General features: G+C 47.6%; 1 protein-coding gene across 2 annotated transcripts in view; it reads right to left on the bottom strand.

The window, feature by feature from the left end:
* LOC118216113 (integrin beta-3-like) overlaps window positions 1–26,205 on the bottom strand; it is a 33,068-nt gene continuing 6,863 nt past the window's right edge. Inside the window, exons 3-15 of one of the 2 annotated variants that reach the window (XM_035397136.1) lie at window positions 25,253–25,457; window positions 21,649–21,901; window positions 21,022–21,184; window positions 18,493–18,654; window positions 18,176–18,271; window positions 17,769–17,858; window positions 17,238–17,372; window positions 16,138–16,582; window positions 9,997–10,219; window positions 8,800–8,900; window positions 7,537–7,656; window positions 4,018–4,184; window positions 1–442 (exon numbers count right to left, since the gene is read on the bottom strand). In XM_035397136.1, the coding sequence (XP_035253027.1) occupies window positions 350–442; window positions 4,018–4,184; window positions 7,537–7,656; window positions 8,800–8,900; window positions 9,997–10,219; window positions 16,138–16,582; window positions 17,238–17,372; window positions 17,769–17,858; window positions 18,176–18,271; window positions 18,493–18,654; window positions 21,022–21,184; window positions 21,649–21,901; window positions 25,253–25,457 (2,253 nt within the window). In that variant the 3' untranslated portion in view covers window positions 1–349. The other variant, XM_035397137.1, reaches the window with a different exon arrangement.

The following is a 26,205-nucleotide window of genomic DNA, read 5'->3' as shown; positions in this document are numbered from 1 at the left end:
TGTTTGTTTGACAAATGATAATTTCTTACCCCATTGACAAATCTTGAAATGAGTCAATTTTTTTTATAGCAAAGAAGTACCATAAATTAGATTTTAGGTCTAAATATAAGACTAAAATACTTGTTGAGTGTATTTTACTTGTTGACAATTTTTTCAAATTTGAATCTGTGTTTAATAAGACATTTAAAAAATTGCACACATATTTACAAAATGTATCTTTTCTTGTTATCAGCACATAAAAAATGCCAATATTCCCAGCAAAATGAAAATGGAACAGTCCAAATCTGGCACAGGCTGTCCCCAGGTGTTTACAAGCCCTTTTACAGGCCCAGAGTGGGACGGGTCCTGACTAGCTGGGCGGGGGCTCAGTTGGGCTCTTATTTCCCCGGTACGCCACGTTGGTGAAGGTGGAGGTTGCTCCTTTGTACAACGGGTTGTGGCCCTGTAGAAACATTAAACAAGGGCAAAAAAGAGCATCTGAGACTGTGAACATCCAGTGTGAACACTGTCTGTCAATTGCAACTGGAGTTCAAACCTCAGGCTTAAACCCTTAGATCACAAAACTGCATTACAACTGGAACGGATAATCCTTCATTTCAGATTCTGCCAGCTGTTCCAGTTGTACAGCACCTCTGTGGGGTTTATTAATCCTGAGGTTTAAACTCCAGCTAAACACACTACAGTTGACCCAGTCCGCTCAGCTGCGAACAAGTAGCGGCAGCCTAACATCAAACCACATCAATTAGTTTAGATTAATTCAACTGCTACTTGACGGAGGGATTTCCACAAGAGAAGCAATTTCTGATTTACACAACAAATGGAGAAGCATGGGGTAAAAGAAAAATTTCAGCCAGACAGCTGTGGGAAATATTAAAGTTTCCAGACCGTGAAAATTTGGTTAAGAAATGATTAACATGCTTAAGCAAATAGCAAATATCACCATAGCGACCACCGCAAGACTTCTCTGTAACATGCCATGGGATTGTTGCTAGGCTGCGTCTGAACCCTTACTTTATCTCCTCTTCCTCGATAGGTCACATCCTACAGCACGGTGTCTTATGCTGCCATGGGGGTATAGTAGCGCACCGCAATGGGAAGAGTACTGCTCTGTTTCTCCACTCACAGGTCTCTACGCATCATAATAGGCAGAGTACTGCTCTGTTTCCCAACTCACAGGCCTCTATGCACCGTGATGGGAAGAGTACTGCTGTTTCCCCACTCACAGGCGTCTATGCACCGCAATGGGAAGAGTACTGCTCTGTTTCCCCACTCACAGGCCTCTATGCACCGCAATGGGCAGAGTACTGCTCTGTTTCCCCACTCACAGGCCTCTATGCACAGCGCTGGGAAGAGTACTGCTCTGTTTCCCCACTCACAGGCCTCTATGCACCGCGATGGGCAGAGTACTGCTCTGTTTCCCCACTCACAGACCTCTATGCACCATAATGGGCAGAGTACTGCTCTGTTTCCCCACTCACAAGCCTCTATGCACAGCGCTGGGAAGAGTACTGCTCTGTTTCCCCACTCACAGGCCTCTATGCACCGCAATGGGCAGAGTACTGCTCTGTTTCCCCACTTACAAGCCTCTATGCACCGCAATGGGAAGAGTACTGCTCTGTTTCCCCACTCACAGCAGTAACCTGGTTTTTCCTCATAACCCTGCAGGTATCCAGTCTAAGTGTGGGCCAGGCCCAGGGCTGCTGAGTCTTAGGCCTTTAAAGACAGATACTACGACAGGGCTGCACAACCCTGTCCCTAGAGGTTTACCGTCCTGTAGGTTTTCACTCCAACCCTAACAAAGCACACCTTATTCAACAGCTAGAGATCTACCATCCTGTAGGTTTTCACTCCAACTCTGACAAAGCACACCTCATTCAACAGCTAGAGATTTACCATCCTGTAGTTTTTCACTCCAACTCTAATTTGGTACACCTGATACTACTAATTAGCAGCTCAACATGATCTCTAGCTGTTGGATGAGGTGTGCTTGTGTGGGAGTGTGTGGTTGTTAGGGTTAGCATGTTTGATGTGGGAGCGTGTGGTTGTTAGGGTTAGCGTGTTTGATGTGAGTGTGTGGTTGTTAGGGTTAGCATGTTTGATGTGAGTGTATGGTTGTTAGGGTTAGCATGTTTGATGTGGGAGCGTGTGGTTGTTAGGGTTAGTGTGTTTGATGTGAGTGTGTGGTTGTTAGGGTCTGCGTGTTTGATATGCATGTGTGTGTGTGAGCGTGTGGTTGTTAGGGTTAGCATGTTTGATATGCATGTGTGTGTGCGAGTGTGTGGTTGTTAGGGTTAGCATGTTTGATATGCATGTGTGTATGTGAGTGTGTGGTTGTTAGGGTTAGCATGTTTGATGTGAGAGCGCGTGGTTGTTAGGGTTAGCGTGTTTGATGTGAGAACGTGTGGTTGTTAGGGTTAGCATGTTTGATATGCATGTGTGTGTGTGTGAGTGTGTGGTTGTTAGGGTTAGCATGTTTGACATGCATGTGTGTGTGTGAGTGTGTGGTTGTTAGGGTTAGCGTGTTTGATATGCATGTGTGTGTGTGAGTGTGTGGTTGTTAGGGTTAGCGTGTTTGATATGCATGTGTGTGTGTGAGTGTGTGGTTGTTAGGGTTAGCGTGTTTGATGTGAGAACGTGTGGTTGTTAGGGTTAGCATGTTTGATATGCATGTGTGTGTGTGTGAGTGTGTGGTTGTTAGGGTTAGCGTGTTTGATATGCATGTGTGTGTGTGAGTGTGTGGTTGTTAGGGTTAGCATGTTTGATATGCATGTGTGTGTGTGAATGTGTGGTTGTTAGGGTTAGCGTGTTTGATATGCATGTGTGTGTGTGAATGTGTGGTTGTTAGGGTTAGCGTGTTTGATATGCATGTGTGTGTGTGAATGTGTGGTTGTTAGGGTTAGCGTGTTTGATATGCATGTGTGTGTGTGAGTGTGTGGTTGTTAGGGTTAGCGTGTTTGATATGCATGTGTGTGTGTGAATGTGTGGTTGTTAGGGTTAGCATGTTTGACATGCATGTGTGTGTGTGAGTGTGTGGTTGTTAGGGTTAGCGTGTTTGATATGCATGTGTGTGTGTGAGTGTGTGGTTGTTAGGGTTAGCGTGTTTGATATGCATGTGTGTGTGTGAATGTGTGGTTGTTAGGGTTAGCATGTTTGACATGCATGTGTGTGTGTGAGTGTGTGGTTGTTAGGGTTAGCGTGTTTGATATGCATGTGTGTGTGTGAGTGTGTGGTTGTTAGGGTTAGCGTGTTTGATATGCATGTGTGTGTGTGAATGTGTGGTTGTTAGGGTTAGCATGTTTGACATGCATGTGTGTGTGTGAGTGTGTGGTTGTTAGGGTTAGCGTGTTTGATATGCATGTGTGTGTGTGAGTGTGTGGTTGTTAGGGTTAGCGTGTTTGATATGCATGTGTGTGTGTGAGTGTGTGGTTGTTAGGGTTAGCGTGTTTGATATGCATGTGTGTGTGTGAGTGTGTGGTTGTTAGGGTTAGCGTGTTTGATATGCATGTGTGTGTGTGAGTGTGTGGTTGTTAGGGTTAGCGTGTTTGATATGCATGTGTGTGTGTGAGTGTGTGGTTGTTAGGGTTAGCGTGTTTGATATGCATGTGTGTGTGTGAGTGTGTGGTTGTTAGGGTTAGCACGGACAGAGTGTAGCACAGTGGGTAAGGAACTGGGCTTGTAACCGAAAGGTCGCAGGTTCGATTCTCGGGTAGGACACTGCCGTTGTACCCTTGAGCAAGGTACTTAACCGAAATTGCTTCAGTATATATCCAGCTGTATAAATGGATACAATGTAAAAATTCTGTGTAAGTCGCTCTGGATAAGAGCGTCTGCTAAATGCCTGTAATGTAATGTAATGGTTAGCATGTTTGATGTGGGAGCGTGTGGTTGTTAGGGTTAGCGTGTTTGATATGCATGTGTGTGTGTGAGTGTGTGGTTGTTAGGGTTAGCATGTTTGATGTGGGAGCGTGTGGTTGTTAGGGTTAGCGTGTTTGATGTGTGCGTGTTCAGGCGTCTCACCGTGTCCCACTTGGCTCGGGCTTTCTCCTCCTCAAACTTGGCGACCTCTCGCCGGTCGTGGATGGTGATCAGAAGCTTCCAGATGAGCAGGCCAATCAGGCCCAGGAAGAGGATGGCCCCGATGACAGACAGCAGCACCACCAGCGTGTTCGGCCCTTCAGGGCACTCTAAGGGAAACGGGCGACACGTACACACAAAGCTCTGTGTGGTTGTTAGGGTGATACGTACACACAAAGCTCTGTGTGGTTGTTAGGGTGACACGTACACACAAAGCTCTGTGTGGTTGTTAGGGTGACACGTACACACAAAGCTCTGTGTGGTTGTTAGGGTGACACGTACACACAAAGATCTGTGTGATTGTTAGGGTGACACGTACACACAAAGCTCTGTGTGGTTGTTAGGGTGACACGTACACACGAAGCTCTGTGTGGTTGTTAGGGTGACACGTACACACGAAGGTCTGTGTGATTGTTAGGGTGACGCGTACACACGAAGGTCTGTGTGATTGTTAGGGTGACGCGTACACACGAAGCTCTGTGTGATTGTTAGGGTGACGCGTACACACGAAGATCTGTGTGATTGTTAGGGTGACGCGTACACACAAAGGTCTGTGTGATTGTTAGGGTGACGCGTACACACGAAGATCTGTGTGATTGTTAGGGTGACGCGTACACACGAAGATCTGTGTGATTGTTAGGGTGACGCGTACACACGAAGCTCTGTGTGGTTGTTAGGGTGACGCGTACACACAAAGCTCTGTGTGGTTGTTAGGGTGACGCGTACACACAAAGCTCTGTGTGATTGTTAGGGTGACGCGTACACACGAAGGTCTGTGTGATTGTTAGGGTGACTCGTACACACAAAGCTCTGACTCACGGGTGTTCGGCCCTTCAGGGCACTCTGAAGGAAACAGGTGACACGTACACACAAAGCTCTGTGTGGTTGTTAGGGTGACACGTACACACAAAGCTCTGACTCACAGCCCCCTACTGTCCTTTCTGCTACCAGCTACTGCAGCTGCACACCAGCAACTGCTCAACCTAACGAGCTGTTGATTGTTCTTCATTAGACACTTTTAATTATGAATTTCCGACTTCCATCAAAACCAGTTAAGCATGGCAGGAAGATTAAATGTTCCACATTTATATCCCGGGACTTTTAATCAGTCAGATCAGGGGTGGGCAGGAGAGCCATATCTGGTTGTGGATTTTATATCTGCTCATAATTACTTAAATAACACACTCACACACCTGCTCTGACAATTTCCTGAGTTTATATGAAAGGCCCATGAATTGCAACTGTTTTTGTCCCTATGTGAAACATTTTACTGAGGTCAAATTTATGAGCGATTTATGAGTTGGTTTAAAGAGCTGATTAGGTAAATGAGTCGAAATTCATGGAAAAAAAAACTTACATACACACAAGCCCTCCAGGAATATCTGATTATTTTTATTTATTTATTTATTTATATTATTATTATTATTATATTTTATTTACACAGCAAAAATAGAGAAATAGGACCGGTGAGTTGGTGCCTGGAGGTAGAGTTGCATAGCCAGTAGTGGGCATAATTCAATGTTAAGCATCACCACAATTTCTTACAGTAGTTCTATTGTTCATGGTAAAAAATGCAAAAACAGCACTCCGACTACTGTTACCTCAATTGCCCCTTTGATATAGCCACTGTTATGTAGAAGTTATTTTAGGAGGATTGCAATAGAAAGGGTAGACCTATAGGTAAAGAGTCAGTGGTCCCATCTCTGATATTTCACCATGTCTAACCCTAGCTTTTGAACTTTAATTTGCATAGGCTAATTAAATTAACCAAACACAGCCTTACATTTTCTGAACCTCGGCGATAAAGTGGTGTGAGTAGGCTATTTGTGTTTCATAGTTACCCTTCCCATTCAATGACAAGAGCCTAAAACTGCTGAAGTTGGGTTTGACATGAACACTGAAAACTGTGGCATCCTGAACACACACTCACGATAACAATTAGCTAGCTGCTGCACGCTACTATCAACAGAGCGCACACAGCACTCATACCGCGGTATGCACTTATAGCTAGCCACCGCTACAGAATTTTCAATAATATGGGAGCAGGCAGCTGAAATCCTGTATGAAAAGCAAGCTCACAGCGATCTTATCTACGATCAGTAGGCAGTTTTGTGCTTCACTGCGGTGTGCTGTTACAGCTAGTTTCCAGCCCAAAACACTGTAAAAAGAGCCAACTTAATTTTATGCAGTATGCACACCTGGTTACTAAAACTAAGCCATTTGTTGAAAATGAAAGAGTTCAGACAAAGACAACAAAGCCAGACCAGACTGTACGGTGTTAAAGTAAGTTGAGTAAAATATTACGGAAGATCATACATTTTCAAGAGGAAAAACAACTGAACGTACGCAACTTCAAAACGTATACATCCATGCCACTGACCGCAACCCACACTCCTGATGAGCCTTTCAGAAAGAGACTAATCCAGGCCTTATTTAAAGTGCTTGCTTTCGTAATCACAGAGAACTTTCCGGTATGCTGAAGAAAAACTAGTGAAGGAATGACCTGTCACAGCTCGGGGAAATGTGCAAATTACAGGTATGGCTCTTTGTCAGGTTCTCCACCTGTGAGCCTGTGAAAGCTCACAGAGGGACACCAAGAGGTGTCTGTAGTGGGAGAAGCCAGCCAGTGAGAGGAGCTCCATGCTTTTGACTGGTTCTGAGAGATGTGTGAGGGGCACCAGGGTGGGGGTGTCAGAACAGGCTGTGTGGAGCTCTGACAGAGAGTCACGGGTTCCGGAACCTTCCTAACGGGCTTCAGCTGAGTACCATCAGTACTCTCACTGCCATACGGGTGATCGGGCATCGCCCGGGGGCACCCCAGGCTTATGATAGAGGGTTCAGTAGAGGAGGGGAGGAATCTCTCACACACCATAAAACATCAGAACTTTGACTTCAGAGCCTTCTGAGCTTGTAGATGGACACCGACACACATTTGGGTGTGCACACACACCTGTTCTTCTCTACCTCTCGCTCAGTGCATGCTGGGATGGGCTCCAGCACCCCCACAACCCTGGTATAGATAATGGATGGACCCTGCCCAGGATAAGCAGGTATAGATAATGAATGGACCCTGCCCAGGATAAGCGGGGTATAGATAATGCATACACCCTGCCCAGGATAAGCGGGTATAGATAATGGATGGACCCTGCCCAGGATAAGCACGTATAGATAATGGATGGACCCTGGCCAGGATAAGCAGGTATAGATAATGGCTGGACCCTGCCCAGGATAAACAGGTATAGATAAAGAATGGATCATGCCCAGGATAAGCGGGTATAGATAATGAATGGACCTTGCCCAGGATAAGCGGGTATAGATAGTGGATGGACCCTGCCCAGGATAAGCAGGTATAGATAATGAATGGATGGATGGACACACACAGCCGTACTCTTGACCTTACATGTGAAAGTGACTGGAGAACACGCACAAGGTCCCAGAAACACGGAGCAGCTATGGGCTCACCTGGCTCCTTGACCACGAAGAGGATGGACTTGCCACTGCCATCCTCATAGTACTGGAAGTGCTGTATGCAGTCATCCTCGTTCTCGTAGGTACAGTTACGTGCATTCTTATCATGGAAGCCTGGGAGAGAGGGAGAAAGAGAGAGGAGGGAGGGGGAGAGAGAGATGGAGAGAGAGAGGGAGGGGGATGTGGGGAAAGACAGAGAGAGGGGAGGGAGAGAGAAGGGGGGGAAGGAAAGAGAGAGAGAGAGAGTGGGAGGGAGGGAAAGAGAGAGAGAGAAGGAGGGAGGGAAAGAGAGCCATGTTTACGAGAGACAAGAATATTAAACCATTATAAACCGTTGTAGTTACTCTTATCATTGTCAGGTAAAACCTAAATTAAAATTTTAAAAATCTGCCCAGCATCATCCAATTCACACAAAACTCTCCCCACCACCCATGTTTCACTGAGACTGGGTGTGTCATTAACCTTCATGTGTGGAGCCTCCAATCCCCATAACATATTTCTCCAATTTTTCCAAATTGCTAGTTTAGGCGGCAGGGTAGCATAGTGTGTAAGAAACTGGGCTTGTAACCAAAATGTCACAGGTTTGATTCATGGGTGGTACCCTTAGAATAGAATCCTTCTCACAGCCTGCTGCCGAAAAGGATAAATCCTCCTAATATCTATCTGCCCCCTTCTTGTAATGGCAGACCTGAAGAAATCAACCATCAGTTGCCATTGGCTAACTCAGAGATGACTTTGCCCAGTATTACTTACAGTGGGGTTTTTACACTTTTATGATTCACACTTTCTCATTTTATCAATTTTAGCCTTTTACAGTATAAAATTACAGCTTCCAGTTACAATATCAGAGTCCTACCTGTGGCTGATCCTTACATCCCCCCACCCTCCTACCGAACCCCACCCAGCCCAGCACAGTCCCACCCAGCCCCGCCCATCTTAGCACAGCCCTGCCCAGCCAAGCACAGCCCCACCCAGCCAAGCACAGCCCCGCCCAGCCCTAACCAGCCCCGCCCAGCCCTGACCAGCCCCGCTCCACCCAGCACAGCCCCACTCAGATCCGCCAGTCCAGCACAGCCCACCAAGCCCCACCCAGCCCCGCCCAGCCCTGACCAGCCCCACCCAGTCAGCACAGCAATGCCCAGCCAGGCTCGGTGTTTGTTTCATTACACTGTACTGTTGTCAGTGTGTAAGCAGTTCTGTGCAGCTCTGTTCCTGGGTCAGTCCTAATACTGTAGGTGATATGAATAGGTTTCTCACTCAGATTGTCCACCGGCTGGATGTCATCCCTGCAGATCCTGGAACAGCTCTTCTCATCAAAGAGCTTTCCTCGCTTAAAGTGTCTACACTCCACACATTCCCTGCAATCAGCACACAAGCCTGCTGTCAGAACCATCATCATCATGACCAGCATCATCATCATCACGACCAGCATCATCATCATCATCATCATCATCACAACCAACGTCATCATCACAAGCATAGTCATCATCCTCACCATCACCACCAACATCATAACTATCATCATGACCATCATCATCACCATTACTATTACCAACATCACCACCACCATCATCTTTAACTATACTCATTTATATCAATCATTATAATAATATTAATACAATGATCATCAGTATTAAGTTAATAAACCATTATAATGCATAACTTATGTGTAGCTGGTGAAAGGACCTATAATGATGTGGAGTGCGTGTGCAGCTGGTGAAAGGGCATATAATGATGTATAGTTTGTGTGTAGCTGGTGAAAGGGCATATCATGATGTATAGTTTGTGTGTAGCTGGTGAAAGGGCATATAATGATGTAGAGTTTGTGTGTAGCTGGTGAAAGGGCATATAATGATGTAGAGTTTGTGTGTAGCTGGTGTGTAGCTGGTGAAAGGGGCCTATAATGATGTATAGTTTGTGTGTAGCTGGTGTGTAGCTGGTGAAAGGGGCCTATAATGATGAATAGTTTGTGTGTAGTTGGTGTGTAGCTGTGAAAGGGCCCTATAATGATGTATAGTTTGTATGTAACTGGTGTGTAGCTGGTGAAAGGGGACTATAATGATGCATAGTTTGTGTGTTGCTGGTGAAAGGGGCCTATAATGATGTATAGTTTGTTTGTAGCTGGTGAAAGGGGCCTATAATGATGTATAGTTTGTGTGCAGTTGGTGTGTAGCTGTGAAAGGGGCCTATAATGATGTATAGTTTGTGTGTAGCTGGTGTGTAGCTGGTGAAAGGGGCCTATAATGATGCATAGTTTGTGTGTAGCTGGTGAAAGGGGCCTATAATGATGTATAGTTTGTGTGTAGCTGGTGAAAGGGGCCTATAATGATGTATAGTTTGTGTTTAGCTGGTGAAAGGGGCCTATAATGATGTATAGTTTGTGTTTAGCTGGTGTGTAGCTGGTAAAAGGCCGGGTTAGGGTCAGGTGACATGGCCTGTGAGTGTCTGACGCACATCTTGATGGCGCAGGCGTCCGGGCAGGTGGGGCATCTCTCGCAGGTGCCGCCGTAGGCCCCCGGCTGGGTGCACTCGCAGACCCCGCACACGCAGTGGCCCCGCCCGCTGCACAGCAGGCCCATGCCGGACATGCAGGTGTCGGTGCGCGTGGAGCAGTTGCAGTTCTCCCCCCTCCAGCCCGCGTCGCACTGGCAGGTCCTGCAGTCACACGTCCCGTGACCTGGTGGGGGGAGGGGGCGGCAACACACACTTAAAAGGGAACTGCATTCATAACCATAAAGTTTTCACTTAATATTACCTATCTGGATGTGGCACAACTCCAGCCACCAGTCCCCATTATATATGTTGATTGTCGCCTTAATTATTTATCGCATTTCTAATGCGTCGCATAATACTTCAGCCCACGGCAAATAAACTGCCCCCAGTCCCTTCCCCCACAATGATGTCACAACGGTATAACTCCTCCCCTTTCCGCAATGCAGAGAATGGATTCAGAAAAATTACTGCAAAATTACTGAAACTGAAGCAAGATTCCAAACTGATAGCACTTCAGTCTTACAAATTGTGATTATGATTTTTACAGAAACAACACAACACATGACAATTATGCAATATTCTCCAAATAAAAGCACACCTTCATCCACAAATCATATCATCACTTCAAATGGTCAGACCAATTACAAATATAGATCAGAATTTTAATTCTGACACAAAATTCAGCTCATACTGATTATTCTGCAGGTAAGATGCTAAATTGTGATTTTGGGTTTTTTGATACAATTTGTTCTGTCACAGCTGGTCTAACATTAAACATTCACAGCCAAAAGAACTTCAGGGCCTTGAAAGGTTTGATCTTTTTGGTCAATCTGATACTTTTGATTAAGATTTTGGAGGCTAAATTCCTCAGGTAAATGAATGCCCTGACCATGATTAAAACATGTCTGTTAAAGCAAAAGGGACCTAACATTTTTGTCCACTTTACAGGACATCAGTCTCTGGTCTTAATATCAAAAAACATATATTTTAGTATGCTGAAACCTACACTACAAGGGACACAAAATAAAACAAATATTTTTGAAAATATTTTCATTGCAACATGTTTTTGTCATCCAAGACATATTCTGTCAAAAAATTCTCATTCTTAAACAAGAGAAATGTGTGTCTGAAAGAGTGTTTTTGGATATGAGACTTTATATTTGTGCTGATTATCTGTGTACTGCCTGTGTGTCTGAAAGAGTAAGGGCTTGTATTTAGCACACTGTTAGTATTTAACCAAATGACATCAGCATGCGACGATACAGGACGGCATTGTCCTGCAGTCGGGAGATAAACTGTAGCGAATGATGTGAGAATGCAAGACAGGATGAGGGAAAAGGACACTATGTTCTAATCTAGATAGAGACGGCATTTCAAGGCTGGGTTAAAATAACACGGAACAGTCCACTTTACCTTCTAGAGTGAATACAGGCTTTGAGTCAGAGCTCAGCCATTTTAATGACTTTGTTGGCTTTCCTTTTTTTATCATGTGTCCAGAAATTTGATGAACAATTAAACACATATATTCAAGTTATTCTTCAAAAATGCAGTTTTTGAAGTGAGTTACATTTGGTGATCACTAAAAAGCCACAGCTAGAATTATTGTCCTGAATAACACACAGTGGTTGGGGTAAGACAAAACTACAACAGTTTGTAATTGAGAGGCTACAGGTTTGAATCCCATGTGGGACACTGGTGTTGCGCTCTTAAACATAGTTTACCTCAATTGTTTCAGTGTATGGCCATTCCAGTTCGAAAAAAACAATTGTATGTAAATGCTGTAATCAGCGTAAGTGGCTCTGGGTAAATGTGTAGGCTAAATGTCTGAATGAAGTGTAATACTCCACTCTGAGCTAAGTGGTTTCTACAGAGCTCTCAAAAGAAACGGGGGGGGGGGGGGGGGGGGGCCTCATTCGCACCATTTAAACATTACATTGCCTTTCCAAATCCCAATGTCAGCTCAAGTCACTGCCGGTGCGTCTCTACGGCACCTGAGGTCTTTCTCTGAAAGACAGCCGGCTCTGGAAACAGTTCCACCGGCTTGCTAACGTTGGGTGCCTTACTGCATGCCAGAGCTTGGGCTTTTCCACAGGCACTCTGCCTCTGCTTCAGTCCCACCCACAGTTTGACCCTTCTAATTTAATTGGTTCTCATTGGTCCAATCACAGTAAAGATCCTGATGAAGGGCGAGGTGACCACAGGTAGCCTGTTGTCAATATAGGGGTGAAGCCTAAGGAATGCGCCTAATATTCGATGGCGTCCCAACTCAACTGGGCCCATTTTAACCTCGGACCGATACCCGGTCCGCACGCAAGCCCGTCCAAGCCCAACGCAAAGGAAGAAAGAAAGAAACCATGCTGGTGGGCAATGTTACAATATGTGTGTGTAAAGGTTTCAGCTTCTGGGCCTTACAGTAGACTTAACAGCATAACAATATCAGTTGCACACGATACCACTTTTATGATGGGACATTTCATGATAATCGTCTGATCAATTGGGAAGCATTAATAAACCACGAAACCGAGGGCATTTTGTGATTTAGTTTGTGGTGCTGAAAAGACTGTTCCGATCAGCTGTAGCACAAAACATCTCTGCCACAGCAGCCTACAGGTTAGTCCATGTACTCAAAACCCAGAAGCTTTTTTTAAAAAAACTTTCATTTTTGAGAGGATATTGGCTCAACTGTTCGGCAGTTCTTAGCAAGGAAGATGTTCCAGTTTTTCAACTGTCATTTTTTGAGAAAGTCTTTGTAAATTTTGCAATTAACGAAGCCGACTAGTTTGTCAGTAGTTTGTGTTCGTCGGCTTCATCAAAACTTTTCTACACGTATAGCTTGTAGATCTGACTACTTTTCCAGGCTCTGTCTATTACTACACAATCCCTGGTGTTTGACTCAACTATTGTTTGTTTGTATCATTCCTTTCCAGTAACAACAGAAGACACTAACATCCACAACGAGTTGTATGGGTGCATTTAGGGACATTGGCACTGAAACATGATGGTGGAAAGGTATATGGACCTGCAGCCAAAATCTTTGGCATTAGGTTTGCACTAGACATGGATGAGCTTCCTCAAATTTTGGGCTGCCTTTTTTCACAAAAGCAGCGAGCAAAAAACTTCCATTCCACTTCCATTTCATGTATAAATAAATACATGAAAATGTATTTATTTATTTACTTACTTACTTACTTAATCCCGAAAAGCATTTTGCAAAATTTTCTCACTGGCAATTTCTGAACCAAAACTTGGTAACCAAACCTGCTGTACCGTCCTTTCTTGGGTATGGCACTTGTGTTGTATGGAGGACATGATCAGTATATTTTAGAGCAGATGGAATCTTACGTGTCTGAGCCCGACCACTTCATTCCTTTTCAGACACTGAATTGATCTTGAAATACAGATTCATGGGCAGAAATTATGTTCCAGGCACCAGCCTCATTGAGATGTATTTGAGAATTACTGATGCAACAGTGCAAGAACCTGGGCTTGGCATTATTAGTTTTCTTTCTGTGCATTTAGCGGATTTGTAAGTGTGTGACCGGCTCTGTCCATAATGGGGTGGCAGCCCCAGCTGATAAAGGCAGTGAGTTCTGCCAGAGAAGCCCCTGGCTGGCCTGGCTGTGGAAACGCATGGGAAAATTCATCTGCAATCCTGCCATTAGCGATTAAGAAGTCAACCCAGGGATATGCATGGGATTTGGTTGCATATACAAGCACACTCACGTACAGGCAGATGGCCTATGCAAGGACGATATATAAAATGTCCACTCAAACAGCCCTTAGTTAACGTTTTTCAGAGAACAATTTCCACAGTCTTTTAAAACTACAAACAGAAGAACTTCACAGTTGTAAACACACTTTCAGTTTCTGGCTCTTAGCACGAAGGATAAATGATGAAAGAGGGAGAGAGGGAGAGAGGGAGAGAGGGAGGGAGGGAGTGAGGGAGAGAAGGAGGGAGGGAGAGAGGGAGAGAGGGAGGGAGGGAGGGAGAACAGAAACACCCTTCTTCAGAGGAATGTGAACCTTCTGGCTCCTGAACTGCTCATGTGCCCTGGAGCTATGGGTGTCCACACCTGCACATACACCCGAGTGATGACACGCAGCAGAAAGAGCGTAACCGGGGGGAACGCGCTGTGGTCACATGACCGACCGTCGCTCGAGCAGGCCCTCGGCACCGAGGCGTCACTCAGCGGACGTGTGACGCACAGCCCAAAGCTAGCGATGCGACGCACAGCCCAAAGCTAGCTCTGCGACACACAGCCCAAAGCTAGCGATGCGACACACAGCCCAAAGCTAGCGATGGGACGCACAGCCCAAAGCTAGCTCTGCGACGCCCAGCCCAAAGCTAGCTCTGCGACGCACAGCCCAAAGCTAGCGTTGCGACTCACAGCCCAAAGCTAGCTCTGCGACGCACAGCCCAAAGCTAGTGCAGCGACACACAGCCCAAAGCTAGCGATGCGACGCACAGCCCAAAGCTAGCAATGCGACTCACAGCCCAAAGCTAGCTCTGCGACGCACAGCCCAAAGCTAGCGCTGCGACTCACAGCCCAAAGCTAGCGATGGGACGCACAGCCCAAAGCTAGCTCTGCGACACACAGCCCAAAGCTAGCTCTGAGACGCACAGCCCAAAGTTAGCGATGGGACGCACAGCCCAAAGCTAGCTCTGCGACACACAGCCCAAAGCTAGCTCTGAGACGCACAGCCCAAAGCTAGCTCTGCGACACACAGCCCAAAGCTAGTGCAGCGACGCACAGCCCAAAGCTAGCGATGCGACGCACAGCCCAAAGCTAGCTCTGAGACGCACAGCCCAAAGCTAGCTCTGCGACACACAGCCCAAAGCTAGTGCAGCGACGCACAGCCCAAAGCTAGCTCTGCGACACACAGCCCAAAGCTAGCTCTGAGACGCACAGCCCAAAGCTAGCTCTGAGACGCACAGCCCAAAGCTAGCTCTGCGACACACAGCCCAAAGCTAGTGCAGCGACGCACAGCCCAAAGCTAGCGATGCGACGCACAGCCCAAAGCTAGCGATGCGACGCCCAGCCCAAAGCTAGCGATGCGACGCACAGCCCAAAGCTAGCTCTGCCACGCACAGCCCAAAGCTAGCTCTGCCACGCACAGCCCAAAGCTAGCGATGCGACGCACAGCCCAAAGCTAGCGATGGGACGCACAGCCCAAAGCTAGCTCTGCGACGCACAGCCCAAAGCTAGCGATGCGACGCACAGCCCAATGCTAGCGATGGGACGCACAGCCCAAAGCTAGCGATGGGACGCACAGCCCAAAGCTAGCGCTGCGACTCACAGCCCAAAGCTAGCGCTGCGACTCACAGCCCAAAGCTAGCGATGCGACGCACAGCCCAAAGCTAGTGCAGCGACACACAGCCCAAAGCTAGCGATGGGACGCACAGCCCAAAGCTAGCTCTGCGACACACAGCCCAAAGCTAGCGATGGGACGCACAGCCCAAAGCGAGCGCAGCGTTAGCGCTCTCTCTCTCCAGGGCTCGTGGTGCTGGTGCACTCACAGCGAGCGACGGTGTGGTGAGCGAGCACGCTGCAAGCCTGCACAGACATGAGGAACACGCAAAGCATCGCCCCTGGCAACCACTCCCCCGCTCTGTGCTCTCTTATCTCACCGAGTAACCGGGGGGGGGGGGGGGGGGGGGGGGGGGGGGGGGGGGGGGGGGGGGGGGGAGGGTGCTATTTCTTCCCCATTTATTCAGACAGGAGGTAAAACCGAGAGTTGCAGACAGAGATGGGATTACAGTATAGAAAGCAATACAGCAGTGAATTGCACCCTGGGTAGCACATAGAGGTGGGGTGTATACGTTTGAGAGTCAGCCATGCCACCCAGTCTCTCTGTCTGGTGCTTGCACTATTAAATCTGAAATGACTCTGATAGGAATGTTGATGACTGTTCAGAATTTTTCCTAAATATGCATTTCAAAAATCCTTCCACCACTCAATTGACACATGGAGGAATGCAATTTTGCCCCCCCCCCCTTCAGCCCCTCCCCTGCCCTTGGGACTGCCCCCCCTCAGCCCCTCCCCTTGGGACCGCTCGCCCCACGCCCCCCGCCCCCTGCCCCCACCCCCTCCCAGCACTGACCTGAGCACAGCTCTCCTTTGTAGCGCAGGCAGTTGAAGTTGTCACACTCACAGTAGCGGCCCCAGACTTTGCCGAAACTGCTGGCGTGGCAGATGCACTGTCCGCAGATGCAGTCGCCCCTCCCGTTGCAGATGGGCTGGGCCTCGGGGGGGCCCGAGCTGGGGGGGCTGCAGTTGTCCTGCTCGGAGAGGCTGTACTCCCCCTCGGCACACTCGCAGCGCGGGCCCAGCCACCCCGCGTCGCACTGGCACGCGCCGCACTCGTAGGTGCCGTTGCCCTGGTTACAGACGGGGCTGTCGGGCTGGGCGTCGGCCTGGCAGCCGCACTCGCACTGGAAGTCCACGGTGATCTCGAGCGTGTCCCGAAAACCCAGTGGCTTCAGCGTGAAGGTCCTGCGCTTCTCCGCGGGACAGTCCCGCATGTACACCTCCACGCTGAAAGACACCTGCAGGAGGGCATTGTGAAGGAGGCGTCTGTTAGCATTTTGAGAGCTCAAGGGTCTATCTGATATTTTTTATTAAAAACTGTTTATTAGCACAGGAGAGCTCTTTGTTGTGTCACTTCGCTTTACAATAGATTAAACACATATAGTGAAAGACAAGACTAAGCAATACTTGTAATGCAATGGGTACGTTTACATGCACACTAATCATGTGAAGGGGCCACTCTGGCAGCTAGTCCAGCAGCAGGGGGTTGTGGAAGACGCTTACGGCACAGAAGAGGAGGAACTCTGTGTAATATCCGCTTACACAGAACTGACTGCGGTCTGCGTTACTGAGAGAGAGAACAGGACCCAACACGTCACGCAAATTCCAGACAAAAAACGTGTGAAGGATGTAACGTGTGTGAGAAGAACCGCTGGGTTCTGAGGTGCCCCACAGTGAGGCGGAGCTGGGGCTGGAACTGGGCCGGGGTTCCTGACAACAGACTCGAGCACCATTTTTGGGCAACTAAAGCCTACGCAGCTGACGGGGGGACGTAACTCTATCTGCACTGATGCAAAACGGCCACAATAAGGAAAGAGGGAAGAAGGAGGAGAGGAGGGAGAGAAGCAGGAGGGGAAAAGAGGAATGAGGGCAGCAGGGTGGAAGGGTACTGACGGTGTCTCCGATCTTCAGGCCAGAGCAGGACTTCAGGCCGGTTATGAGTTCTCCGTTGAGACAGGTGGCATTGAAGGACAGGGAGAGCTCCTCCGGCACCCCCTGGAGCTCCAGCTCCACATGGGAGCGGATTTTCTGTCGAAGGACACAGTCAGTTTCCCGGGCAGGGTACACAGTCACACACAAAAGCACCGGAGAGTGGCTTTGTCCTCCAGCACATTGGATTTGAAATAAAAAGATGAAAACATTTATTGAATTTGTGGTTACAGCACAGCTTTGATTTAAAGGCATTTACGTCCATATCTCATAATCCATGTAGGAATTACAGCCTTTTTGGCTGGACCGCAACAGCCCTACAAATGCGAATATCTGTGACTGAGTGACTGAGTGATGAAGTTACACCATTGGTCGGCCGGATGAAGTGTGTTAGGTCCAGCCATATACTAGGTTTTGACCTGGTCTTGTTTATATACAGTCCTCCTGTTTTGGGGGACCAAAAGCAATTGGACGACTGGCTGCTGAGTTGCTCACCGCGTACGCTGTCTCGATGAGCTGGATCACGTTTCTGGAATCAGAGGATAGCAGCCCCACGGCGGTCCCGGGGACCAGCTGACTGTAGTTCTGAGAGCAGCGTTGGAGAGGAGAGAGACGATTGGTCCTGTGCTGCACGGGCATGCAGCAATTCCTCCCCTCTCCTTCACAGAGCACTCCCCACCCCTCCATTCTCAGAAAATTCTCAGAAAACTCTCTGATGTTCCTCCCTTACTCATCTATCACTGGGCTATGTCATGTCCTGAAAAACAGTGGCTGTTGACTTCAAAAACATCTGCAGTCAAGAAGATAGCCCACGTAGCAAGTTTGGTCAGGCCTAGAGACGGCCCACATAGCTGACTGCTCCTCAGCACGATTACGGAAATGAAGGAGAGGGGGGTTCTCACCTGGTAGAGCTCCATTACAGGGCTCGTCACTGCAAAGATCAGGTTTATGTTGTTCTTTGACAGCTTTTCTGTAATCAAGGCTAATGAGGGGTAATCCTGCAGGAAAAGAGGTTTTGAAAAATGGTATTATGGTGTAAAACTGAGTAACGCATTACTTACTAAATACATATTTCTATGGCAACACAGCAGACTTGTTCTCAATTCTGGTGGAAAAAGAGAATCCTTCAAAATTTTACTGACTTATAACGGTAATTCCAATGGAGTATTTGGTCTAAAACATACACATACTCACACACGCACGCACGCACGCACCGTACCAGTGTAGAAGACTTGTCGTAGTTGCCACCGCTGTCTAAGTGGCACTCTCCATCGTTAGGCTGAACGAGGCCCGCTATGCGGCCATCCAGGGCGATGTGTGTCTTCGCGTCGGTGGTGAACACCAGCAGGTGGGACGCACCCGGTCGCCAGCCAATCTTTTCCTTATATGGAGACAAAGAGCACGCACACACTGTTACCACACAACAGGTAATTATAATATAATCACAGCAATCAAACTTTCGCTGGAAACCTATTTATATCTGACAGGTGCTGTTCAAATAGATTGGAAGTAAACTCAAACTGTTAACAGACAAATGTTTAAGTTTGCATTTACAGGAGAGCTTCACACTCATTTGTTGTTATATTTTATTGACCCCTCCACTGATGGAGGTTTAAACAAAATCATACATCCCTATTGAGATTGAGTTCAGCTGCCCTGGTGATAAAAAGCATCACTAGCACAGATTCTTCTATAGCAGGGGATTGATATCTATAATCTTGATATGTTGTGCCTGCTGCAATTATGTTTGCTAGATCAATTCACTAAGAAAAATATATTTCATGAATTTGGTAATTTGCATTAACATTTGCATTGGTCAGGAGCAAATACGTTCCTTGGCTTTCTTCCAGAATACTTTAAAAATCTTTGGAATTTCTATTAAAAATACCCCCCCCCCCCCCACTGCAAATTTGCTATTTAAAAGTCATTATGTCAATAAAGCAGCTAAACACATTGTTAGTGCCATCAGCTAATTTGACTCCATCTCCAATGATGCCCCCAAGTTCATGTTAGTTCATTTTCACCACTCCTCTCTCTGAGGTGTTTTAAAAACATATCACCATTACCACAACACAACGCAGCCCCATATCCCAGCAGAAAATCTCCTCACTTACTCCTCACTAGATCACCAGATCATCTTCTACATCATCAGCTGCCTCTCCAACAGAATATAGAAAGTATCCATCAATGGACCAGCATCCGACATCTGCACCTCCTCTGCCATACTACGTTCTGACATTACTGTACTGCAGTGGTTCCTCTGCCATACTACGTTCTGACATTACTGTACTGCAGTGGTTCCGCTGGTATACTACGTTCTGTCATTACTGTACTGCAGTGGTTCCGCTGGTATACTACGTTCTGACATTACTGTACTGCAGTGGTTCTGCTGGTATACTATGTTCTGACATTACAGTACTGCAGTGGTTCTGCTGGTATACTACGTTCTGACATTACTGCACTGCAGTGGTTCCGCTGGTATACTACGTTCTGACATTACTGTACTGCAGTGGTTCCGCTGGTATACTACGTTCTGTCATTACTGTACTGCAGCAGTTCCGCTGGTATACTACGTTCTGACATTACTGTACTGCAGTGGTTCTGCTGGTATACTATGTTCTGACATTACAGTACTGCAGTGGTTCTGCTGGTATACTACATTCTGACATTACTGTACTGCAGTGGTTCTGCTGGTATACTACGTTCTGACATTACAGTACTGCAGTGGTTTCACTGGTAGAGTCAACCATGGATGTGTCTGTTCTGCTTCTTTTCCAACATTGGTGATTCAGTTGATTAGCATTCAGCGAGGCATGTGTGTGTGTGTGTGTGTGTGCATAAGTGTGTGTGTTTGTCTGTGTGTATAAGTCTGTATGTGTGTATGTATGTGTGCGTGTGTGTGTGTCTGTGAGTGTGTGTGTGTGTGTGTGTGTGTGTGTGTGTGTGTAAGTCTGTATGTGTGTATGTACGTGCGTAAATGTGTGCGTGTCTGTGAGTGTGTGTGTGTAAGTCTGTATGTGTGTATGTATGTGCGTAAATGTGTGGTTGTCTGTGAGTGTGTACGTGTGTGTGTGTGAGTGTGTGTGTGTAAGTCTGTATGTCTGTATGTATGTGCGTAAATGTGTGCGTGTCTGTGAGTGTGTACGTGTGTGTGTGTGAGTGTGTGTGTGTAAGTCTGTATGTGTGTATGTATGTGCGTAAATGTGTGCGTGTGTGTGAGTGTGTGTGTGTAAGTCTGTATGTGTGTATGTATAAGTCTGTATGTGTGTATGTATGTGCGTAAATGTGTGCGTGTCTGTGAGTGTGTACGTGTGTGTGTGTGAGTGTGTGTGTGTAAGTCTGTATGTGTGTATGTATGTGCGTAAATGTGTACGTGTCTGTGAGTGTGTACGTGTGTGTGTGTGAGTGTGTGTGTGTAAGTCTGTATGTGTGTATGTATGTGTGTAAATGTGTGCGTGTGTGTGTGTGTGTGCGTGTGTGTGTGTGTGTGTAAGTCTGTATGTGTGTATGTATGTGTGTGTGTGTGTGTGTGTCTGTGAGTGTGTGTGTGTGTGTGTAAGTCTGTATGTGTGTATGTATGTGTGTAAATGTGTGTGTGAGTGTGTGTGTGTTAGTCTGTATGTGTGTATGTATGTGTGTAAATGTGTGTGTGTGTGTGAGTGTGTGTGTGTAAGTCTGTATGTGTGTATGTATGTGCGTAAATGTGTGCGTGTGTGTGAGTGTGTGTGTGTATGCGCACGTGGGTCACCTGGCACACTATCGCCTGGATGATAGCATCGAAGCCTCCTTCGGGAGAATCCCTGTTTCGGGACACCTCCTGATTCTTCACCTCCGCAGTGAACTGGCTCACCTCCTCCGTCAAGGTCAGAACGTGCTTATACCCAAACTGAGGCAGACAGGTACGGCCCATCCTGCCATCCCAGAGAGAAAGAGGCTAGCTCACGTGCTGACGATTTCAAAGATAAAGCTAATTATATAGAGCCACGCATACGTTATTTTAACATTGCGCTGTCTTTGAATTCTAAATTATCTACCAAATAGTTTGTTTTAGCGACCATGTGTCACACCTTCACCAATTAGGAGCCTATTCACCTCAGTCTTTAATTTGATCAGGTTTTTAATCTCTTTCTGTAATCATTTAAAATACTGCACCATGTGAATTATGGAACTTTTACGTTTCATGGCATGCACAGCTATATAATGTGACAGTTGAAATGACAGTTCACAATAGAGCCCATGACAGTGCACAATAGAGCCCATGACAGTGAACAATAGAGCCCATGACAGTTCACAATAGAGCCCATGACAGTGCACAATAGAGCCCATGACAGTGAACAGTAGAGCCCAAACTGTTCCCTTGACTGCATGTACTCACCCATGGCAGGGGTTGGCCAGCTCCTCCGCAGAGGACATGTACATATAAGGGGAGAGGGGCTTGTCCACGAAGGCCCCGAAGCCCATGCGCAGGTCGCTGGTGGTCCGGCCCATGGTTTGGGCCAGGGAGTCCCCCAGGGTGCGCAGGCGGATCAGGTCATCATTCATGGAGTAGGACAGGTCCATCAGGTAGTACAGATCCACAGGGTATTGCTCCACCTGACGCACCTTCACCGTGAAGCGCTTGGAGTCATCTGAGGACGACACAGGTGGTTCACAGCGGGCGTGGCCAGTCAGAGCACGGGCAAGGCTTCACGCGTCTCCAGTGTGCTCTTTCACACACACTGCCTTGGACGCGTGGCTGGGTACTCACACACACTGCCTTGGACCCGTGGCTGGGTACTCACACACACTGCCTTGGACGCGTGGCTGGGTACTCACACACACTGCCTTGGCTGGGTACTCACACACACTGCCTTGGCTGGGTACTCACACACACTGCCTTGGACCCGTGGCTGGGTACTCACACACACTGCCTTGGACGCGTGGCTGGGTACTCACACACACTGCCTTGGACGCGTGGCTGGGTACTCACACACACTGCCTTGGACGGGTGGCTGGGTACTCACACACACTGCCTTGGACGCGTGGCTGGGTACTCACACACACTGCCTTGGACGCGTGGCTGGGTACTCACACACACTGCCTTGGACGCGTGGCTGGGTACTCACACACACTGCCTTGGACGCGTGGCTGGGTACTCACACACACTGCCTTGGACGCGTGGCTGGGTACTCACACACACTGCCTTGGACGCGTGGCTGTGTACTCACACACACTGCCTTGGACGCGTGGCTGGGTACTCACACACACTGCCTTGGACGCGTGGCTGGGTACTCACACACACTGCCTTGGACGCGTGGCTGGGTACTCACACACACTGCCTTGGACGCGTGGCTGGGTACTCACACACACTGCCTTGGACGCGTGGCTGAGTAGTGTACACTCACACACACTGCCTTGGACGCGTGGCTGAGTAGTGTACACTCACACACACTGCCTTGGACGCGTGGCTGGGTACTCACACACACTGCCTTGGACGCGTGGCTGGGTACTCACACACACTGCCTTGGACGCATGGCTGGGTACTCACACACACTGCCTTGGCTGGGTACTCACACACACTGCCTTGGCTGGGTACTCACACACACTGCCTTGGACGCGTGGCTGTGTACTCACACACACTGCCTTGGACGCGTGGCTGTGTACTCACACACACTGCCTTGGACGCGTGACTGGGTACTCACACACACTGCCTTGGCTGGGTACTCACACACACTGCCTTGGACGCGTGGCTGGGTACTCACACACACTGCCTTGGACCCGTGGCTGGGTACTCACACACACTGCCTTGGACGCGTGGCTGGGTACTCACACACACTGCCTTGGACCCGTGGCTGGGTACTCACACACACTGCCTTGGATTCGTGGCTGGGTACTCACACACACTGCCTTGGACCCGTGGCTGGGTACTCACACACACTGCCTTGGACGCGTGGCTGGGTACTCACACACACTGCCTTGGACGCGTGGCTGGGTACTCACACACACTGCCTTGGACGCGTGGCTGGGTACTCACACACACTGCCTTGGACGCGTGGCTGGGTACTCACACACACTGCCTTGGACGCGTGGCTGGGTACTCACACACACTGCCTTGGACGCGTGGCTGGGTACTCACACACACAGCCTTGGACCAGTGGCTGTGTAGTGTACACTCACCAAGGGGCAACAACTCGCCTCTATGAGTGAAGCCTTTTACCCCAGTGGCTACTGCGTGAACTGAAACGCCTGGTTGCAAAAAGAACTTGAAACCCCACCCACCCAATGTTAAGTCAATGGGGAAAGCCTGAAAAAAGGCCAATTTTCTCTGAGGACCATATAAGGATTTCTCCATCCTCACAGCCAGGCAGAGTGCTTCAGAGGCAGGTGTGATGCTGTGTTGTTTTATTCCGATTAGCTAGCTACATACAATCTGAGAGCACTGAGACCAGATCTTACTGTGCTAAATGAGAAAGAGGTCAAATCAGACCTGCTGTTCTACACAGAGTACCCAGAAGCCTGGCATTCTGCTCTCCGTGCAGAAGATAGAAACCTGAAAATGGGCAGAAATAAAACAATGAGGCAGTTATACCTAGACACCACCCCCAAATTTAACATTAATATCTACAACAACAACACTGTCATGATCCAAGGAACTGACAGTAAATTAAAATCCTCTGTGCCCTATAAAGTTACATCAGCTCCCAGTGTAACAGTGTCAGCCTCCCCTACAAACACAGTGCCCAGCACTGCTCAGCCAACCTCCTCCAGCACACTGACAGCCCACAGCCCTGCCACACCCAGAACACCTGTGTCTGTACAACGCATCCAGGACTGCCTATCCCTCCTAGAGGTAGAATTAATAGAAATGAGAGAGAACAAACTCTCAGAGACTAACAGTATTCAGAGACTCACAACTGAATTTACACAATTTAAAGAGGAAACCTGGACAGAAATTGGCCAACTAGGAGAAAACATAACTGATCTCCGTAAGGAAAATGAGGACCTAAGAGCAGAACTGAGTGAAGTAAAAGAGGCACTGGAGCAGAGAGGCACACAGAACCATCAGATGCTCAGTGTGAGAGCAGCTCATCCCTCAGACTCACTGCAGACCACAGACTGTTCATCACAGACTGAGAGCAGCCAGGCAGAGCCAGGGGCCAGCCCAGAGCTCAGCACCCCTCAGGACCCCAGCCCTCCCTCAGCATCACAGCCTGAGAGCAGCCAGGCAGAGCTACGGCCCAGCCCAGAGCCACACTCAGCCCCTACCCGGCCCAGCCCACGGCCTGCTGCTGAGAACCAGCCACCACCACCACAACAGCACCCTAAAACTGCCATACTCGTCAACTCTAATGGCAAGTTCCTGCAGCACAGAGAGATGTTCCCCACACACAGGGTAGGAAAATTCTGGTGTCCCACTACTTACACAGCACTCAAACTCCTCTGTTGTTCTCAAATAGGCGAACCTGATAACATCATCATACACATGGGTACAAGTGACCTGCATTCTGAGGGAGAGAGGGTTTCACAGGCAGTGACAAAGGTGGCTCAAAAAGCTTAGAATCAACACATGTTGGCTGTTATTATTATGTTATTAGCATGTTAGTGCTATAAAAATTAATAACTGTTTATGTATATCTATGTGTATATCTGTATATATATGTATGTGTATGTGTGTATGTATGTATGTGCATGTATATGTGTATGTGTATGTGTATATGTGCGTATATATATGTATGTATGTATGTATGTATATGCTGCACTATATGTGCACTATATAGACAATCATATTATCCTGTTATAATTCTTTGTTTCACATGTTCCTTGCCATGCTTTGGCAATACAAATGCTAATTTTGTCATGCCAATAAAGCACTTTGAATTTGAATTTGAGAGGGACAGAGATACAAAGAGAGAGAAACAGAGAGAGAGGGACAGAGAGACAGAGAGAGAGAGGGACAGAGAGAGACAGAGAGAGAGAGGGACAGAAGGATATCTCCGTACCAGGTCTCAGGGCGATGTGTAGTTTCTGGGGCTGGATCTGTACCACATCCTCCACTGCCCCGGTGGCTTTGCCACTGAGAGGCAGGTCCTGCTCCACACTCAGGCTGCTCGTGGGGAACTCCAAAAACTGACTTGCACACCCGGCCTGCAGAAGCCTCTCTCTGAGGTCACAGCGGGACGAGCTGGCCACCCCCTGCCCAAAATCCTCAACACACAACACAAACACATTCCGAATAATGTGTACATTTCTTCAACCATAAAACATACAATGAACATGTTCCCAAAGTGTGTAGGAAACATCTAAATACACAGTAAAATGTCCAGTGTTAATTCAATTCTAACAGATTACATATCAGTCGATCTGGGACCATGATGTACTCTGTATGAGTTGATTTTACACCAAGCATTTTACTGTGATAGCAGAGCTTCTCAGAGCAGTGTAGAGTTACAACTAGTCAGACACATTAAATGCTGATTGTATGGTTTTTGAATGACATAGTTCTGGTGTATGGTGTCAACAATCAATAGCACCGCACCTACAATCTACGTAATAGATTGGCATAGCTGTGGGTGTTATTACATTACATTTACATTACAGGCATTCAGCAGACGCTCTTATCCAGAGCAACTTACATTGTATCCAAATACACAGCTGGATATATACTGGAGCAAAGGGTATAACGGCAGCGTCCTACCAAGGAATTGAACCAGTGACCTTTATGTTACAAGGCCAACTCCGTAGCCATTATACTACGCTGCCTCCCATTATAAGTGGCCACTAATTGTAAAGAATGTTAATACATTTCAGATAAAACCATGACAAAAACATTTCCTTATGGAAATGGGATATAGTGAAATGCATTGTAAATATAATTTGTAATATATTGCAATACCTGAATTTACCCTATTTTCCCCCCTGGACACACTCAGGATGGCTTATGCCAAAATATTTG

This window comes from Anguilla anguilla, chromosome 17 (assembly GCF_013347855.1).
Source record: "Anguilla anguilla isolate fAngAng1 chromosome 17, fAngAng1.pri, whole genome shotgun sequence".
NCBI classification, from domain to species: Eukaryota; Metazoa; Chordata; class Actinopteri; order Anguilliformes; family Anguillidae; genus Anguilla; species Anguilla anguilla.
The sequence above is the reverse complement of the archived record's forward strand: the minus strand, read 5'-3'. Positions and strand labels throughout refer to the sequence as shown.